Source organism: Rhinoraja longicauda, chromosome 8 (genome assembly GCF_053455715.1).
Source record: "Rhinoraja longicauda isolate Sanriku21f chromosome 8, sRhiLon1.1, whole genome shotgun sequence".
NCBI lineage: Eukaryota > Metazoa > Chordata > Chondrichthyes > Rajiformes > Arhynchobatidae > Rhinoraja > Rhinoraja longicauda.
The window spans coordinates 37146902-37167874 of NC_135960.1; the positions used below are offsets into that span (position 1 = coordinate 37146902).

At 40.4% G+C, this 20973-nt stretch overlaps 1 protein-coding gene across 3 annotated transcripts in view; it reads left to right on the forward strand.

Annotated features, from left to right (window-relative positions):
• The window catches only part of LOC144595861 (partitioning defective 3 homolog B-like), a 916989-nt gene that overhangs the window by 460916 nt on the left and 435100 nt on the right, over nt 1-20973 (forward strand). For all 3 annotated transcript variants that reach the window (XM_078403665.1, XM_078403667.1, XM_078403666.1), the window contains 2 exons: nt 18456-18641; nt 20195-20365. In XM_078403665.1, the coding sequence (XP_078259791.1) occupies nt 18456-18641; nt 20195-20365 (357 nt within the window). The remainder of the gene's footprint in view (nt 1-18455; nt 18642-20194; nt 20366-20973) is intronic.

Consider the following 20973-nt stretch of genomic DNA (forward strand, 5'->3'; position numbering starts at 1 on the left):
GTTGTAATGTGTGGATCTATTATTTCTGGGTATTTGCTTGAATTTTTTTTCCGTCAATGATTTATCATTATGTTCATAAAAACAAAATGTTGAGGAGTAAACAAACTGACAATTCAGCTTCATCATCTGTATGTGTGCAGATGAATAATACAGTACATTTTGCGCTAGTACCGTTTCAACTCTTTGTGTGCTTGTTAAATCAGTCTTCCTCACAATGTAAGGTTCTCCATTCCTTCCACCATTCTTGTTCATCATCTTGAAGGCTGCTATTTAAATAGTGAGATGTGACGAAAGAAAATTAAGTCTATGGAAACAGATCAAAACAAAGAAGAGGATATCACGTTAATCCCTATTCTTTGTAACTGAATATGTTAAAAGGACTCTGATGAGACACAAGGGCCTTTTAAAAAAAAATCTGCTTTCTCAAACACATCGTCTTTAAAGGACCTTTAAAGGATAATTAATTACCACCTTCTTGGGCTGTGGAATTATCAGTGACAGCTGTAAAACAAAAGGCTTTCACTGAATAGCCTCTCTTGTCGCCAAAGAACAGCACCTCTTTAATGAAAGGGAAGGCTTCAGAGGCAGCCTTCCCTTTCCGTCCTTCTGCCACTCCCCTCACTGGAGCTGTCCCTACTGTCTTAACATAACGAAAGTCTGGCCACTGTATTGTTTTCTTGCTGGAAGTTGTCTTGCATTTTGATTGTGTGTGCACAGGGTTCAGAGTTGCAGCAGCATCTCAGAGGATCAGGGATATAGGGAGGGATGAGGCTGGTGAGGGATTTGAAAATAGGGATAAGAATTTCAAAGTCAAGGTCCTGCTGCCATGATAAAACACGGGTTCGATTAATGCTGGATGAATGGGACTTGTGTGTTTGCGAACAACCAACAGAGCGTGGGGATGCCAGAAAGAAGAACATTTATTTCTAGGGCTCTCTATCCTGAACTCCTGCCTACATGCAATCCTGCACAATCATCACTCCCTTCCATTAGTCATCCTGCCCCAGTGATTTTAACATTCTTTTATTCCTTTCATGTTATTTATTGTTGTTGCCAACTCACTTATGACCCAACATCCAGACGTCTTATTGTTTTTCATTCCCTACCCTATCACGGTTGGCTCGTTTTACAAAGTGTGTCCTGCTTAGTGGAATTCCTTTCCAAAATTACTTTGGCTTATGATACCAAAAGCCTCTTTAAAGTCGTGTCTCTTTGATCACCACCCTGCAGCTCTCCTCCCTCTGTCTCCTCCTTTCCCTTTTAATAAAGCACTTTGTTTTGTCGCATGCATTGCTGTATAGAGATGTAAATGTGGGTTTGTTTTCAATAGCAGCAGCTCAAGGCACACGGGTGTAAAGTGATGAATATTGATCTTGGGTTTATATCCCTGAGAAGTGTGGCATTGTTTCTGTATTGTAAGTAGGAGTATTTCATCAATAAGTGAACATATAGATAGACATCTAGATTAAGTAGTGTGTGTACTGTTTAGAGGTGTGATTGATGGTAATAAGAGGTAGTACAAACAGAGATAATTAAATTCTGTGTGGGACATGATGGTTCCAAATTGAAGGAAATTCTAAAATGTGATGCCACAAAACCAATTTGTCAAGAGTATTTAATGGAGGATTGGATTGCTACCCTGGGACTATGTTTGCTAAAATGTTGTGTTAAAATGGATTCACAACCTCGTGATTTCTTTCAGCATTCTGCTTTTTGTTCCTTAAAACCAGCCTCCCTATTTTTAATGACAACTCGTTCTATCTCCTTACCACTTTCCTTAGCCCCCTCTGTCAGAAAGGCAGCTGGAGCCTCTTCCCAAGGATAACATAATGCATTTAGCAAAAAATACATTTATTTCATGACTGCTACATCCTCGATTCAATGGATGTGATATTAAGAAAAGTCTAAAACCACTGAATTTGGTAATGACATGGGACTGGAAAACATCCTGCTATTAGTACGGAAGATTTGTGATCTAGAACCATCCAAATCTCCAGCCATAGTGAAGCTACACCACTGTCATCATTGTAACTGTATAAAATCATTTTAACTGTATAAAATGATCCAGTTTATTGGGCCTACAATTAATAGAAAAACCACCACCTTATCGATCAGTAAAGTGATGGAAGGTGAAATTGTGAAGTACTTATTCAGCATTGAATTGACATTTATTTATCAATAACTTTCCATCCTTGGGAAGAGTCTTCTGCTACCTTTCTGACAGAGGGTTGAGGAAAATGGAGGAAATAGAACTGAGAGATGTCATTATAAATACGGAGGCTCATTTTACAGAATAAAATTCAGACCGCTAGAAGAACTCCTGAGGTTGTGAATCCTTTTGTCAAACTATTTTGTCAAAGATAATTCTAGCATACTGATCCAATCATCCATTAAACACTTGATAAGTTTGTTTTGTAGCATTTCATTTTAGATTACAACGGGATCTTGATCAATTGGAGCAATGGACCGAGCAATGGCAGATGGAGTTTAATTTGGATAAATGTGAGGCATGCCACTTTGGAAAGATGAACCAGAGCAAAACTTGGACATTGCAGGTAGAATCATGGGGAGTGTTGTAGAACAGAGGGACCTAGCAGTGCAGGTACATAGTTCCATGAAGATGGTGACATAGGTGGTGAAGAAGGCATTTGGCATACCTGCTTCATCGGTCAGTGTATTGAGTATATGAGTTGGGATGTCATGCCACAGCTGTACAGATATGGGTAAGGTCACATTTGGTGTACTGTGTATAGTTCTGTTGCCCTGCCATGGGAAGGAGACATTAAACTGGAAAGGTAGCAAAACAAATTTATGAGGATGTTACCTGGAAAGCTTAAATTGCAAGGAGAGGCTGGATATGCTGGGTCTCTTTTTCAAGTCAGTCCCGAAACAGAACAATGAAATTCTTTCTTGCAGCAACACAACAGATATCTGTAATTTAAGAGTAATTTAAGGGTGACCTTGTCGAGTTTTAGAAAATCAGAAGAGGCATGATAAGGGGGAAAGCCACAGCCTTTTCCCCAGGGTAGGGGAGTCTTATTCGAGGATAAAGGTTTAAGATGAGAGGGGAGAAGTGGAGCTAACTCAGTTAGGCAACTTGTTTAGCATAGGCGAGTGGCCGAAGGGCCTGTTTCTGTGCTGTACAGCTCTATGATTCTCAGCTGAGATGTTCATTAATTTCAGTGTTTGATTTCACCTGTATAAAATTATGGTCAGGATTAATAAGTGACAAGTAAATGTGCTAGCCGTTAACCATCTCCAGACAAAAGAGAATTTATAATACTGGCATTAACTTTCATTGGAAATACAATTGTAAAATTCACAGCTATTGACATCCTTGCAAGCTGTCCTTGCAAATCAGCCTGTTCCTTTGTTAAAGAAGCAGCTCAAAATCATTTGTGCCCCTTTCCACCAGAGGACATAGTACAGATGTCTTTATTATTATTTAACATTTTGGGATGATAAATTTTCTGATCAGTGCACCATTTGGCCACATGCCTCCTTTGTTTCATGTCTTGCCTCCTTCTATTACAGGGATTTCTATAATACTGTTGTTCAAACTGTACATTTGCATTGAAAGCAGACTTCTGACTTGGTGCAACTGTTTTGTTTACACAATGGCCAACAGGTCGAGGAAGAAAAGTGGTTACAATTGAAGCATTCCTTCCTGTTTCCTGTCTGGCTGCACTTCATGTATATTCAGCAGATCCTGGATGATGCTGATAGGGACCTGGTCAATGCTGGAGGGATTCTGTATATGCTGACACAAGAAGATAGTTTCCAAAATTTTCTCTGAACTGCACGTTTAGGTTCTGTGCCTAGGTTTCTAAAATGTTATTGAAGCAGTTGGGAATTGTGACTTGTGAGGCCCAGCTAAAACATGGCCGACAATTGGTGTACACCACACAGATGAATCAATGCGAGGATCCTCGACTTCAGAGGATTTTGAACAAACAAAGCTGTTTGGTTGGAGGGCAGCAGGGATAGATTAGAGAAACTCTTTTATTCTCTGTCTGTTTGTTCCTTAGTTAACTGTGGCCTGCCACTTTATACCTTTCTTCCATTGCCACTTCTATTATTTGTAATTGGCTTACTGCTCTATACCAATTATTTCCAGCTTCTGGAATAATAGCATGCCCATCTCCTATCTCCTTGGCAATGTGAAACCCAAATCCGTCCAATTCCCACCAGCGAGGTTAGGATTAGGATTGCTAACTTAGATTGATCACAATATGAAACCCTCTGCTTTGATCAAAGCTATAACTAACTTCTAACCTTGGCCGAATCATTCAGCCTTATCCCTGATCCCCAGGGTTGTCATGCTATTTCTTTAATTTTAATATGCTCCTCACTGACGTCACTAATTTTGCCCTTAAATGTTCTTTTGCTTCTGATTTTTACTTGGATTGAATCAAGCATATTATTCCACTCTTGAATCTGTCCCCTCTGTGTGTCTTTAATTTTTTTTGTTTCTACATTTCCCCTTCATGGTCACTGGATTTCTCCCTGTCGATTACCTCTTTTTGTTTCCATTCCAGAGCAGGAGTTGCATCTGTTAGTAACGTGTTTTCTCCAGTTGCTGACCAAATTGTTCCCTGTGCCCATCATTTTTTTTTTTTTCACATTTCCAGCATCTGCAACCTTTTACTTAAGAGAGAATACTTGTGTAAATTAATCCGCATAGGAATGTGCTACCCCTGTTGTTTTTCTCTTGTTTAACACTTTGGAATAAGGCGTGAAATCATTTCCAGGGCTTGAATTAACTCATTTAATTTATCATTGTTTGCATAATTTGAAATTTATTGAGAAAACATATTGCTGAATTATCCTGAAGGAATGCAAGCCAGACAGCAGTGTGTGATGTCAAGGACAGATTAGCAAATTCTATCTTCAGAGCATTCAATTCAGATATTCTAACAATTGCTGTAACAACAGAATCCTCTGGGGTATTTATCCTTCTTACATTTGAACTCTTATTCCCAAGCTTTGAATCTGGATTTAGAAGTAATTTTATTTTCACTGCATAAGTAATTTGGAGATTGGATAGGCTGCTGATTAAAACAGTTAATACTAGGTCGCTCACACATTTGAAAAAGAACTGGATGAATGTCTACTTTAAAGAGGGTTTGAACATTATAACAACAAACACATTGGGATTTAATTAATAATGGGGAACAAAGATTTTTCGAAAGACTTGTCTTTATGTGGCACTTTTCACAAACTCAAAATGTCCCAAAAGCTTTACAGCCACAGGAGTGTCCTTGAATTGTAGTTCCTCTTGTAATGTAGGACAAACTGCAGCCAACATTTCTGCACAGCAAATTCTCCTCAAAAACTAGTGATTATAACTAGATAATTAAATATTTGGATGGTAATGGTTGAGAGAAAATAATTGGCTGGTGGTGCAGCTAGTAGAACCAATGTCTGACAGCTCCTGCAGCCTCGGGTGTGTCGAAATGGATTTTGCATGCCCTTCCTGTGACAATATTTGTTTCTTCCGAGTGCTTTGCTCTCTGCCCACATTGCAAAGAGCTGTGGGTTAGTATGCTGATTTGTTGCCATAAATTGAATCTACTGTGTAGAGGAGTGATAGCATTTGGGAGGAGATGGAATCGCAGTTATAAAGCATGTAAACATGGCCTCAGACCTAACTCGTCCATTCCTTCCAAGGTAGTCCTATTGCCGGTGTTTGACCCATCTATATACTAAAACTCTCATTTGTTTCTTTGTTTATTCTTGAACTACAGCCAAAACGGTACACGATAGCGCGACAATTTTAGGCTCACCTTACCCACCATTTGGCGCTAATGGAAGACGTTTCATTGAAATTGATGTTATATTTTTAAAGTTATGCACATTTTAAAGTTTAAATCTATCCCCGAGGGAGGGAGGGGGAGAGAGGGTGGGAGGGGGAGGGAGGGGAGGGGGAGGGAGGGGAGGGGGATGGAGAGAGGGGAGGGGGATGGAGGGAGGGAGAGGGGTAGAGGCAGGGCCGTTTTTACAGCAATATGGGCCCCCGGGCAAAGCAGTATACTGGGGCCCCTACCGTTACTCTCCCCCATCCCCCCTTTCCCTACCAGCCCCCCCCCCCCTGTCGTGCCGGCGAAAAGCACTTACCGAAAAGCACTTAGCGATGGACTTAGGGTGCTACATTGTTGCGAAAAGCACTTACAGATCGCTGTGAGAAGCACTTAGTGACCGAAAATGTTGCGAAAAAAGCACTTATTGAACCTACATTTTTAAAGTAGTATTTATTTATTGGAAGTCACTTAACATACACAGATCAGCATGGGGCCCCTATGCTCGTGGGCCCCCGGGCAAGTGCACATCAGGCCCATGCGTTAAGACGGCCCTGGGTCAGAAGGGCTTGTTTCCCTGCTGTAAGATCCTCTGATTCCCCATGTTTTTTTATTGAAAAAGGTGACATGGGATCCATTATATTAATTCAAGAAAAGATAAGGCTATTCTAACTCAATCATAAGGCAGGACTGCCTCAGCAATAGTCGGACAACTTCTTGCACACAAATGTTTGGAATGGGACTTGAAACCTACGACTCAGGGTAAAACATTATTATGGATTCTACGTAATTACCTCCTGGACCCATGAAATTTATTGAATCATGAAATTTAACTGGAACTGTCATTATATAATTCACTGATGTAATCAGGTCAAAGCTCCAAGTAAGTATTTGGAACCCCAAGCCTTTTGAGTCCTGCAGTCATACATAGAATATAAAGTGTGATGTTAGAACCATGCTCTGAAAACTTTTTTAACCAGGTGGGAAGGTGATTAGTCTAACAGTTGCTCAGGAAATTAAATTGGAGAGTTTATAATAAAACAAGCTGTTTGGGGATTATTCGCATGTAGATTTTGTGAATTGAAGAGCTATTTTTATTTGATATTTCTCTTTTAGCTATGATTAGTCCGAAATGAACTTTTACAATAGAGAATTACAGGGATGGTTGTAACAAATAAGATGAAAGTCACAGAGATTCGTGAACCCAAATCGGTCCAGTTCCCTCCCGAGAGGCGAGGATTGGGATTGCTAACTTGGATTGATCACTTTTGATTGATTGTAGATTTTTAACATCTGGTTTCCCATTGCCCAGTTGGTTTACATTTATCACCAATCACCAACGTTACATGAATAATAAGGAGATTAAATAGTTTTTGAACACTTTTTAAAAAATCGACATTGCTTACAGCAATTCTCGAAGCTCAAATACACTTCTAGTCAGCACACAATCCTGTTTGGGTTAAAATCATTCCCATGTTGATAGGGACAATAAGTAAATGTCGTAATGCATTGCAACACATTAACTGAGATAATTATATGTAAATAAGATATGATCATTAATGTTTAACACCGTTACATTTTCATTCTGTTTATATTTGGTTTGTACTGGTCTACCCTAATTTGAGGAAGGACATTCTTGCTATTGAGGGAGTGCAGCATAGGTTCACGAGGTTAATTTCCGGGATGGAGGGACTGTCATATGATGAAAGAATGGAGCGACTGGGCTTGTATTCACCGGAATTTAGAAGATGAGAGGGGATCTTATAGAAATATATAAAATTATTAAATGATTGGACAGACTAGATGCAGGAAACATGTTCCCGATGTTGGGGGAGTCCAGACGCTGGATATTTCCACCACTATCTTTTATTCCAAATTTCCAACATTTTTTACTTATGCGTTCCCCTCTCTTATTCACCTTCTATTTACACCTCGTCCAGACGGATCAGCCAGCCTTCACTGCCCTCTCTCAGCCAGCACCATCACCACTTAACATTCAATGTTTCTTCATCGCCAGGCTATCATGAATATTCCCACAGATTCCTTTCATTCCTCCCCTTCCCTGCAACTTAGAACATGTCTAATGTTCTAATGGAAGGTAATTGACTCAGTTCCTTGCTCCACAGATATTGCCTGGTCTGGCAATACTTTAGAAAGAACTCTTAGGGCTAGCGGAATCAATAGGTTAGGGGGAGAAGGCAGGAACTGATTGTGGATGATCAGTCATGATCACATTGAATGGTAGTGCTGGCTCAAAGGGCCGAATGGCCTACTCCTGCACCTATTGTCTATGTTTCTATTTACCCAAAAGTAGACTTTTGTGACATTGAAAATACAGTTATTTCGGTTTCTTAATAGTCATGATAATAACCACATTTGGACTTCAGTATAGGTTCCAAAATAAACAACGACTTGCATTCATTTACCAGTCTTGGAACGGTAAAATACCCAATCACTTCATAAAAAAATGTAATTAGGCATTACTTGACACCAACTGCAAGGAAATATTGGCACAGGTGGCCAGAAGTTCAGCCAAAGAGAAATTTAAATGAAAGTTTTAAAGGAAAAAAGAGAGGTAGTCGCAGAAATGTTAGGGGAGGAATTTTACCCTTTTTGGCATTGGCAAGTGAGGCCGAGCTCGGGTGGGATAAATGAAAATCAATGTTGCACGTGATCAATTGGGAAATGCCTGGAGATTTTGGAGGCTTGACAAGCTGCAGGGTGTGGCATAGATCAGGAGGGCAAGGGCATGAAGAGATTGGAAAACAAAGATGAGGATGAAAGTCATAATCAGAGCAGATGAACTAGGAAACAGATGGGCGAGGGGATGAATTTAGGGACAGTAGAGTTTTGAATGAGCTCTGGTTGGCATTATGTATTGAGCTATCATTTTGTTAACTGAGAAATACTGAACAAAAACTGGAATGTCATTGAACTGAATTCTCAGGTTTCTAATCTCTTGGTTCAAGTTGACCTGGTGCTGTTTCTAATTTACTATGAAACTGTTGATCAGACCACTATTTGATATTCTTCTCACTGGTATTCGGTATAACTGGAAAGCTGTGTTCACTTTCTGTGGTAAAGTTTAGTATGTTGACTCCTTCATTCTGTGGTTTGATGAAGCAAGTCTCCCCCACCCCCTCCTCCCCCACCACACACATACACACACACTCCAAATGGATCGTTTGTAGACCAAATGTGCCTGTACTTAATGACTCCCGGGAAAACTGTTATCCCCTTGTGATAATGAGGCAATGGTTCTCTCTGATCCTGAAAGAATTTCACAGTGTGTGAAGACATAAAGTCACAGTTGAGCCGTTTGAAGTTGAGACGGAGACTGAAATAGCCGTTGAAAAGTTGCCAATGGGTTGGCCCTGCTGTGCAAGCAAGGTTGAGAGATGACCCTTGAACTGTAACTCCACCCCTCTTGCTGGTAGACAACAGAGGCCATGGCATTTCTCCAACAGTTACCTAGTGGAGCGTAACCCCTGTGCGGTATGCCAGAAGTAATGGAAGCAGAATATAATTGACTGATTTCCTTTGCTGAATTCTTGATCTCTGGGAGACCGCTTCCAATTCCTGGCTGGAAATGGGACTCTGGGGACCTCTGGTTTCTTATCAGCCAGCAACAGTCAGACAGGGCCAGGCAGCACTCAAGATATTTTGACAGGGATGCAGTCAAGGGCAATGTGCAGGTACCAAAAGGTCCCGATGTGTTACACAAACGCAGCTTCCTGCCCTGCTCCCCTAGGAGACTGACAGCATTTTTTTCAAAAAAAAATTATTTTAAGGCCGGATACCTTTCAACTAGTTCAGACAACTGTGAATGACAAAAACAATCTGTTCGTCAGCATCAGCTGTCGCAGATCCTTGTAAATCTTACAAATAACATTACAGTACTTTTTGGAGCACAAATGTAAAGTAAACAAATCTATTTAACGATGCATAAAGTCTAAACAACTTGAACAGATTCTGTCTCGTTTAGGTCTTAAAGGAAAAGCATGACTCTATATGGATATCAACATTACATCAAGTTGTCTGATGGGTTTTTTATTACCCTGTCCCTTAAAGAGTAAAGCAAGAAGTGTTGCAAAATAAAAGCTCTCACATTTTAAGACCAAAGTGCTTCCAAAATGGTGAGGCACTTTAGTTTAATAATGTGGTTTGGATGTGAGTTTTGGATTCTGTCTCCTTCTTCTCACTAGTTGAGACTTTGTCTTGTGGGACAGTCCAGACAATTTTGCATTAATTGGGCACAGAAGCTATCGAAAATGAGTGAAGTAACATTAATTCAGATAGCATTATTTGTTACCTTGTGATGTACCAGAGCCCTCTTCAGTGCCTTCCGAGACACCTCACATTCCTTTCACCTTTTAAATAACTCTGAATTTCTAGAAAGGTCTCAAGACCCTCGGTTCTTCCTTGAAAAGAGACCCAATTAATTTCCCTCTACTATCACTCTCCTCCACCTTGCAGAGGTTATCCTCATCCTCCACGCCTTCTCTTTTAACTCCTTTATTTTCTTCAAGTTAAACGTTGTCATGGGTACTTGCATGGGCCCCAGCTATGCCTGCCTTTTTGTTGGTTACATTGAACGATCCTGGTTCCAAATGTACACTGGCACAATCCCTCAACCCTTTCTCCACTGCAGCAGGACTGCCGTGTAGAACTTAATGATTTCATTAGCTTCACCTAATTGGATACCTAAAATTGGATAATTCAATGTTCATACCATTCAGTTGTTAACTATATGAGGCGCTGTTCTGCCAGTTTGCATGTGGCCTCACTCTGGCAATGGAGGAAGCCCAGGACAGAAAGATAATTATGGGAATCTGAAGAGGAGCTTTAATGGTTAGCAACTGGGAGATCCAGGATGCCTTGGCGGACTAAGCATTAGTGTTCGGCGAAATGGTCAGCGAGTGTGTGCTTGGTCTCAAATATGTAAAAGAGGCCACATTGGAACACCGAATGCAGTAGATGAGGTTAGAGGAGGTGCACGTGAATCTCTGTGTAACTATATTCTTTTCTCTGGCTTCACAAATTTAACGTCTTCAATCCTGATTTGTACGGGTGTAGAGGTTATGGGGAGAAGGCAGGGGAATAGGGTTAGAAGAGATTGATCAACCATGATTGAATGGCAGAGCAAACCTGATGGGCCAAATAGTCTAATTCTGCTCCTATCACTTCTGACCCTTATCTCACATTTTTCATCTCTGGCCTTTGTTGAACCATCTGCCTATAAAACACCCCTTCATCTGCCTCCACCTAACTCACCAGGCTTTGTCCTGCCCCTCCTCTCTACCAGCTTCCTTTCTCCCGCACCACAATTAGACTGTAGACGGGTCCTGAACCAAAACGTCACATATCCATGTTCTCCAGAGATGTTGCCTGACCTGCTGAGTTACTCCAGCACCTTTTGTCTTTTTCACTGTAAACTAGCATCTGCAGTTTCTTGTATCTATCTTTCAATATGTGTTCTGCATTTTAACGTTGAAAACAAAGGAGACATAGTGGTGATTACTGTCTCCAGTTGACTGCCACTTTATTTCTTCATTCAGTCTGCTTTGACTTTTAAGTTTGGCCCCTTGTGCTGTTCCATTGAACCCCAGTGTAAGCTTGAGGAACTGCGTCTTATCTTCTGACCAGACAAGTTACAGATTTCAGAACTCAACTTTGAGTTCTGCAATTTCGGATAACCAACCATGAACAGTAATGTTCATCTACTTTATCTCTCTCCACAGATATTGCCTGTCCTGCTGGATATTTCCACCACTATCTTTTATTCCAAATTTCCAACATTTTTTACTTATGCGTTCCCCTCTCTTATTCACCTTCTATTTACACCTCGTCCAGACGGATCAGCCAGCCTTCACTGCCCTCTCTCAGCCAGCACCATCACCACTTAACATTCAATGTTTCTTCATCGCCAGGCTATCATGAATATTCCCACAGATTCCTTTCACTCCTCCCCTTCCCTGCAACTTAGAACATGTCTAATGTTCTAATGGAAGGTAATTGACTCAGTTCCTTGCTCCACAGATAATTGAACGTAACTTAAGAGACTGCAATGCTTCCTCAGTCTCGCGTTGGAGATAACATTGTCTCGTTCCTGGAGTGAGATTTCAATTTTTCTGATAATGTGGTCAGAATGTTGTCCACTAACCCATAGCTCTAAATTTACCTGCCACAATTACAATGGAAAATCACTGAACTCTTCTCCTATCCATTCCTCCAAAGAATACTTCTTCTCATGGGCTTTGGTAAAACTACAAACAACCTTGCTTCTTTCTTGAGAATGGTTGATTGATGTGCATTACACGAGGAAGTCTAACTTCTAAATAAATCGTTTTGCCACTGGGAAAGCATTAAAGATGAGTTTACAGAAACCACTTGAAGTTTCATTTCTGTTTATTTAAATAATTGCTGAGTTATAAATAAATATTCTTTACCCTGTGGTAGGAATATTAATTTTTAAAAAATATTTAGTATGTTTAAAATACTGAACTGAAACCCAGTTGAAGTGTTTGTCAGCAGAGGTTACAACATTTGCATCCTTGCTGGTGTTTTTCAGCACACCAGCAAGAGTTGCTCTCCCAAATGACTGCATACAGGCTTTATGTTGCTTGTAATTTTTAAGAATTGCTTGCGGAGAATATTTACATAATCACAACAGGTAGTGACGCCATTGTTTAACAAAGTAAAGAGGACAAAATAAATAATATTAGAAATTATTGAAACCACTCAACATGTCAGACGGCATCAATGGAAACAGAAGCTGTTAACGTCTCAGGCCCTGCAGCCTTTATTAAAAATCTTTTGAAGGATCTGGATCACAGAACATTGACCATTTTTCTTTCCACAAGTGCTGACTGAACTACTGAGTTTCTCCACATTTTCTCTCTTTATTTCCAATTTCCAGCACAATGTTTTTTAAACTACAGATGCTCCTCAGCTTACAATGGGGTTACGTTCCGATAAACCCATCGTAAACCGAAAATATTGTACATCGAAATGCATTAACATACACCTGATCACGTGGCAGGAAGCGAGCTACGGGTCACTGCCGTTGCCCAGCGTTTGCACCATTGTAAGGTCGAAATATCGTATGTCGAAGCATCGTTTGTCGGGGATCATCTGTATTTATTTTACAGGAAAATATGATGGTTGTTTAACATAGGCTTTGTGTATCCTCTTGTAAAAATTAGTCTTGTGTGTGCAGAGTCATGTTTTGTTTCATTTGAACCCAATCTTGTGATTTACAGATCAGTCATGTGAACTTTTTTTGTCTGTCAAGTATTTGGATGTAACAAAGCGTGAGTTTACTTCAAACAAAGACTTTTAAGCAACCTGTTAAAATTGTCCTTTTCAGTACTTATTCCTCAAAAATCTGCAGTACATTTTTGTCACTGATACAGAATTAGTTTTATTTGTAAGAATTTCTGGACAATTTGTGTGACTAATAGAGAACAAGGAAGGAATGTTGGATGAAAATCTGATTTATTGTTTCCAATGAAATGGACTGCCAAACAGCATACAGGAATCTTTTTTAAATCAAACTTCACAAATAATAACATCTTACTGAGACAACTGAGTGAAAAGAATCTCCTAATTGTGTATGAACTGAGGCCATATAAACTGGCTGAAATTTTCATGCTGTCAGCAACTGGACTAGTAGCTAATGGTAACTTGACCCATGTGTTGAGAGGAAGGATTACAGTTGGCACTTTCTTTGAACTGACTCGTTATTAACTTGTCCAGGGTATTCGATGAAAAAAGACATCAGGGTACTTTCTGACATAAATAAGCCTTTCCACCATTCCAATTCCCTCCCCCTCTTCCTCCCATCTCCCTCCCTCCTTCTCCTCACTACCCACCTCCCTTCTGCCCTCCCTCCCTTCTGCCCCCCTCCTAACCCCTTTCCCCATTCCCCCTCTCCTACCTTACCTCTCTGCTTCCACCCACTGCTCCCTTCCTCCCCATTCTTGTCCTCTCTTCTCCCTTTCTCTTCTGAAAGATATGCTGGTAGTGTGGTCGGCCATTGTTGAATTTGTTCCGAGTTGTAAGTGGACACCAGTAAAATTAAAGAGAAATAAGTGAATGTTTTGGATTTGAGAGCCAGGATGAACTTGATGGACCTTGTTGAGGTATTCTTTGGTTGACAGGAAATATATATAGTGTTATTAAACTATGCTGCCTGAAACCAGTTTCCTGCAGAATGAACAAATGTGTATTTTTCATACTTCCCACGCTGAACCAAACTGTGAGAAAACTATGAAGCCTTAACTACAACTCTTGTTGCTCCTTTCTCCAGAAATATCTCTTGTTCTTTGTGTCAATTTATACTGCTTTCTTAGACCTCTCTGGTATCTTTTACATAAACATTTTGCTTTCTCTCAGTTTGTAACATGTAACTCTGTATATGCAAATAGCAATCCTGCATCAGTTGTGACTTTTCCTTTCGTAATCTGAAATGTTTTGTACGTCATTGTGAAGTATTTTTCAGATACATCTGATTCAGCTTTTTTCTCCAGATTCCTGGTGTCCATTAACCAACCCGTGTTGCCCGTGGACATCGTCTTAAAGAAATACAATGATCTTTTTCTGCAGCTTATCAGCTCAGTAGATACTGAAGGATGAGCGGTGGATGTTTCATCTGAGAGCTTAGCTTGGCTTAGCTCAGTGCTTGGCTGCTTGTTATTTAATGAACTTTTTGTCCCTTGAAGATGAGGCAGGACTTGAGAGGAAATCTTCTTGATTGTTAATTATGCCTGCCTAATATACAGTCACAGCATTTGTATACCCCTTTTACCCAAGAAAATGTTTCATATGAACAGAAGAAATAGGAACAGGATGAAATCATTGCGCTCCTTATTGTAGTTTTTCATGAAAGAGTCATAGTCATAGGGTGATACAGTGTGGAAAGGCCCTTCGGCCCAACTTGCCCACACTGGCCAACATGTCTCTGCTACACTAGTATAAGAAGATAACTGCAGATGCTGGTACAAATCGAAGGTATTTATTCACAAAATGCTGGAGTAACTCAGCAGGTCAGGCAGCATCAGGAGAGAAGGAATGGGTGATGTTTCGGGTCGAGACCTTTCTTCAGACTGATGTCAGGGGGGCGGGACAAAGGAAGGATATAGGTGGAGACAGGAAGATAGAGGGAGATCTGGGAAGGAGGAGGGGACGGGAGGGACAGAGGAACTATCTAAAGTTGGAGAAGTCGATGTTCATACCACTGGGCTGCAAACTGCCCAGGCGAAATATGAGGTGCTGTTCCTCCAATTTCCGGTGGGCCTCACTATGGCACTGGAGGAGGCCCATGACAGAAAGGTCATACTGGGAATGGGAGGGGTAGTTGAAGTGGTCGGCCACTGGGAGATCAGTTTGGTTAATGCGGACCGAGCGCAGGTGTTCAGCGAAGCGATCGCCGAGCCTGCGCTTGGTTTCGCCGATGTAAATAAGTTGACATCAGGAGCAGTGGATGCAATAGATGAGGTTGGAGGAGGTGCAGGTGAACCTTTGTCTCACTTGGAAAGACTGTTTGGGTCCTTGGATGGAGTTGAGGGGGGAGGTAAAGGGACAGGTGTTGCATCTCATGCGGTTGCAGGGGAAAGTGCCCGGGGTTGGGGTGGTTTGGGTAGGAAGGGACGAGTGGACCAGGGAGTTACGGAGGGAACGGACTCTGCGGAACGCAGAAAGGGGAGGGGATGGGAAGATATGGCCAGTGGTGAGGTCCCGTTGTAGGTGACGGAAATGTTGGTGGATGATTCGTTGGATCCGCAGGCTGGTGGGGTGGAAGGTGAGAGTGAGTCTCTGCTACACTAGTCCCATCTGCCTGCACTTGCCCCATATCCCTCCAAACCTACCTATCCATGTACCTCATATCTCAAAACATATGACAATAGTAAACCAATACCGATGTCATACCTGCTCTGGCTCTCAATAAGATCATGGGTGCCTCAAGTCCACTTTCTTGCTTTCTTCCCGGAACGTTTGATTCCCTTATTGATGCTGATTGTTCCACGCCATTTTACAAGAGTATTAGCAAACAAAAAATTAACAACATTGCACAAAGAGATATAATGAAAGCCAATCCAAAACTCAGTTAAAGAGGTAGAATATGAGAAGTGTCAAGGAAAGAATTAGGCACAGGTGCATGAGGTTCAGTTGGGAAACTTTGGTCCTGAAGTTCCAGCTGATTGGCATGATATAGATATTGAAATCAGAATATGCAAGAGGTAAGCCTTTGAGAAAGCACAAGCCTTGCAAATTTTATTGAAGAATACTGCTCTGAAGCGTCTAGAGCTGATTGGTTCTGCTGAAGATCCAATAGAAATCAAAATGGTTGTCGTTGACACAGTGGTGACAATGATTATTCTACCTATCATACATTCAAAAAGATTGCAGATGCAGTTTAATGTGGATAAATGTGAGGTTATCCACTTTGGTGGTAAGAATAGGAAGGCAGATTATTATCTGAATGGTGTCAAGTTAGGAAAAGGGGACATACAATGAGATCTAGGTGTCCTAGTGCATCAGTCACTGAAAGGAAGCATGCAGGTACAGCAGGCAGTGAAGAAGGCCAATGGAATGTTGGTCTTCATAACAAGAGGAGCAAAGAGGTCCTTCTGCAGTTGTACAGGGCCCTAGTGAGACCGCACCTGGAGTACTGTGTGCAGTTTTGGTCTCCAAATTTGAGGAAGGATATTCTTGCTATTGAGGGTGTGCAGCGTAGGTTCACTAGGTTAATTCCCGGAATGGCGGGACTGTCATATGTTGAAAGACTGGAGCGACTAGGCTTGTATACACTGGAATTTAGAAGGATGAGAGGGGATCTTATCGAAACATATAAGATTATTAAGGGGTTGGACACGTTAGAGGCAGGAAACATGTTCCCAATGTTGGGGGAGTCCAGAACCAGGGGCCACCATTTAAGAATAAGGGGTAGGCCATTTAGAACGGAGATGAGGAAAAACTTTTTCAGTCAGAGAGTTGTAAATCTTTGGAATTCTCTGCCTCAGAAGGCAGTGGAGGCCAATTCTCTGAATGCATTCAAGAGAGAGCTAGATAGAGCTCTTAAGGATAGCGGAGTCAGGGGGTATGGGGAGAAGGCAGGAACGGGGTACTGATTGAGAATGATCAGCCATGATCACATTGAATGGTGGTGCTGGCTCAAAGAGCCGAATGGCCTACTCCTGCACCTATTGTCTATTGTCTATTCATTCTTGAAGTTTGTAGAAGAGAGCATTACAACTTAATTTGCACTTTAACAATGTAGTTATGTGAGCAGTGCACACATGCAGGTGCACAGCATTTTAATAATATATTTTTAAGTCTGTCTTAACTTGGATGTCTTTATCTTTATAAATGCACAAATGCTTCTTTGAGTAGACCTGTGTTCAAAATGTTGTCATTGCAATTCGTATCTGTAAATTAAGCTTGGATCTTTGTCAGCCAGGAAGGTTTGAGTTCACTGTTTTTGTTCCTGATGCCATACAGCTTTTGTATTAAACCAATGAAACTGTCAGTAACTCCCAATAAACTCCTGTGCTTTGAATAGTGCTTCTGTGCTTACAAGCAGTAAAGGAACAGTCTTATTATTGTTCAGATGATACAATGACGTTTGCCTGAATTATCTTTTGCTTTGTGTGCTGAAGATGATCTTGTTATTTTTCTCATTTATATACCATGCTTCAGTGTGAAAAGTCTCACGGTAACCCATCCAATAGGTCTAACATTAGTGCAAACAATTGTTTCCATTGCTTTTGTTGACTTGGCTTTTATATATATCTGTTGAAAATTATGAACTGATGACACAATGATTGAATGCTTTATGTTGTTTTACTGAGTAGATATCTATAAATTATTTCAGTTAGGGTATCATTGGGGCTTGTACTAATGGCATCTGAAAGTTCATGTTAGCTCACAGATATGTTTGTTATCCTAAAAGTGATGATATTTCCTGAACATTACCATCACCATTTCTCAGATTCTATTATTTTCTATTGTTACAGTAATAAAATCAATATATGCTACAGCCATTTATAATATTAGAAACTAGAATGTTCTAATCTTTAGTTAAATTATATACGAAGGTTTGAAAGAAATGAAATATGTGGATTCCTTCTTAACTCGTGTTATCCTGGGGACCAGTATACATTTGCTAGTCTCCTTCTGTGCCATAACAGTTCTGTGAAGTGTAGTCGGGTTAGGCGCCAGGAAACACAGTTGCCAATTTGTATACATCAAGCTCCCAGGATCAGGAATGCTGTCATAACTATTATCTCTATTTAGTATTCATTGATGTAATTGGAGGGAAAATTGTTGGCCTGAAAACTCCTTGAATTTTACAGTGATGTGTTTGTTCACCTGAAAGGGCAGATATAACCTTAGTTTTATATATTATCCAAAAGGTGGCCCTTGAATAGTGTGTTCAATATGGTGATGACTTTTCAATGTGTGTGATGAATTCAGTTCACTGAAGTGGGCTTTGAGTATTGGAAGGGCTGGTGTGGAAATGAAACTCAAATAGAGCTCTTCACAAATGCTTAACTAACACCAATATGGTGGTTACCTGACCTTGAATTTTTTTAGAAATATGAATAGGCTGGTATGTTCTTTCTTCTGCTATCCAATCTCTTTGTTTTATTTCAGAAGGGGGAACAGAACTGTAACCTCCCAGCCGACGATAGAAAAGAGCACCTGACCTTTGAGATCCCACTCAATGACTCCGGTTCTGCTGGACTGGGCATAAGCCTTAAAGGAAACAAATCGAAAGAGACTGGAGCTGACCTTGGCATATTCATTAAGGCTATTCTTCATGGAGGGGCAGCTTTCAAGGTAATCATGTGTAGGAAGGAATTGCAGATGCTGGTTTAAACTGAAGATAGACACAAACAGCTGGAGCTTCTCCGGAGAAAAGTAATGGATGACGTTTCGGGTTGAGACCTTTCTTAATCATGTTGGTTAAGGTTGAAATGTAGATATGAATGGATGTTCCACAAATTACCTTGAAGACCTTTGAAGATTAGAAACTCTTTATTGCAGAACTTTTCCTTTCAACAGGTTGAACAGTCCAGTATTGACATCTATTTTCTGGCAAGCGATGAGGAATATAACCATGGTGTTTATATTTTTCATTAACTCTTTATTCTATATGCTTGTGGAAAAGTTCACTTGGAACCTTTTTGCTTAACATAACTCCCCGTCAATAAAGCCAATTCCCATTTTACCCATCTGATTGAGATAAACTTCTGCAAAGTTGTGTCAGTTAAGCTCCAACTGTGGAAGGATCAGATGAGTTTAAAGTTTAGCTGTGTTTTATTTATTGCAGCTTTTTTAGTTTGGTCTTACGTTCATCATCTAGGTTTTATTTTGTCTGTATTAAGCTACACCTGAAGCTAGTGCATCTTTTGTGATATAATGGCTTTCAGTAATGAAAATCACAGTAAAATTAATTGAATGTATTAATTGCATTAATTAATGTAACCTAAATATGTGAAGTTGATTTTAATATTTTTCTACTTCATCTGAAACATATGTTTGCAGTTTTTGAAGTGTGGACTTCCTCCAAGCCTCCTTTCCAGGTCAAGGGACTGGCAACTGACCTGTTCATTGATTGTTTCAGCTGACTGCTGAGAGTTTTTGTTTTAGTTTCCCCTCTTGAGTTCATTTCAGGCAGCTGAAATGTGGATCCTATGTGTCACCACTGTATTATGTGCTTAAAATATTAATGCTATTACATAGAATTGTGGCCGACCATTTAAAGTTTGCTTGCTTTTGAATGACCACTGAAATTTTTGAGAGTGCCACCCCTCACTAATTTCACTGTACTTGACACACAAGGATTTAAGGGCTAATGTACTACAGGATAGGACTACTGGAGTTACTAGCCAGATAGAACGTCACCTTTGAGGTTGCACTTCTTTCTGATCAAGCTTAAAGGTTTTCACCAGCTGCCACAATATCCCCATATTAGCTATAAAATCATACAAACATCTGCTACCCATATCCTTCATCATGCATTCTTTATTTTCATTTTTCCAAACACAGTCCTCTCCCTAAATCCCCCTCTTTTTTCTAAACATGTCGTAAAAACAACTTTTTCATCATGTGGAAACAAAGAATTGCGGATGTTGGTTAATAATCAAAAGGACACAAAATACTGGAGTAACTCAGCAAGTCAGGCAGCATCTCTGGAGAACATGGATAGGTGACGTTTCAACTCAGGACCCTTCTGCAGATATCTTTTTTCATTATCTGTTCTAATAATGTGGTCTGTTTCAAACTATTGCTACTACTTTAATATGCTGTATAAACTCAAGTTGTTAAATTAGGATGCAAATGCCGGAACAGAGTGGGGATATGATATTATCTCCTTCTCCAACATCTAGGACGGGCGCCTACGTATCAATGATCAGCTGATTGCAGTTAATAGCGAACACCTGCTGGATAAATCGAACCACGAGGCCTTGGAAACATTACGACGATCCATGTCAATGGAGGGAAACATCAGAGGAATGATCAAGGTAATGGTGGCCAGGAGGATGGAGAATCCCCATGAGGTAAGTTATGGATTTAAATGTAAAAAACAATTTTCCTTTCTGTTAGGATTTGGTGACCTATGTGATGTTTACTTTTATGTGATAATAGTGTTGTCAAAAAGCATTGTGCATGTGTGAATGTAAAATGGGGGAAAGGTAGTGACATGTTCTCTCAGCTGTAACATTCTTGAGTGCAAAGGGGTGATGTGGTCTCATCTCAGTTAATACAGTTTAATGGCTCAGAAACTAGGCTAAGACCATTTCAACTAATTACACACAAGAACATCACTTTCAAAAGGGAGAATGTGTAATTCACTTTGGCTTTGTGCTATCACAAGACTACCATGTGAGAGCACAAATGTTCTTGCAGTTTCCTGTTTGGACCTTTTCATTTCTGCTTCTGCCACTGATATAATCTGGATTCACAAGAAACTGCAGATGCTGGAATCTAGACCAAAAAAGGTGTTGGAAGAACTCAGAGGGTCAGGCCTCTGATTTGTTTCAAAGCAGATGACATTTATCAGACTAAAGAAGGGTGTTGACTCAAATGTTTGTCTATCCATCCAATATTTTTTTCCAGTTCAGGTCACTAACTAGAGGAGCCTTTATCATATCCATTACAAGAAGGC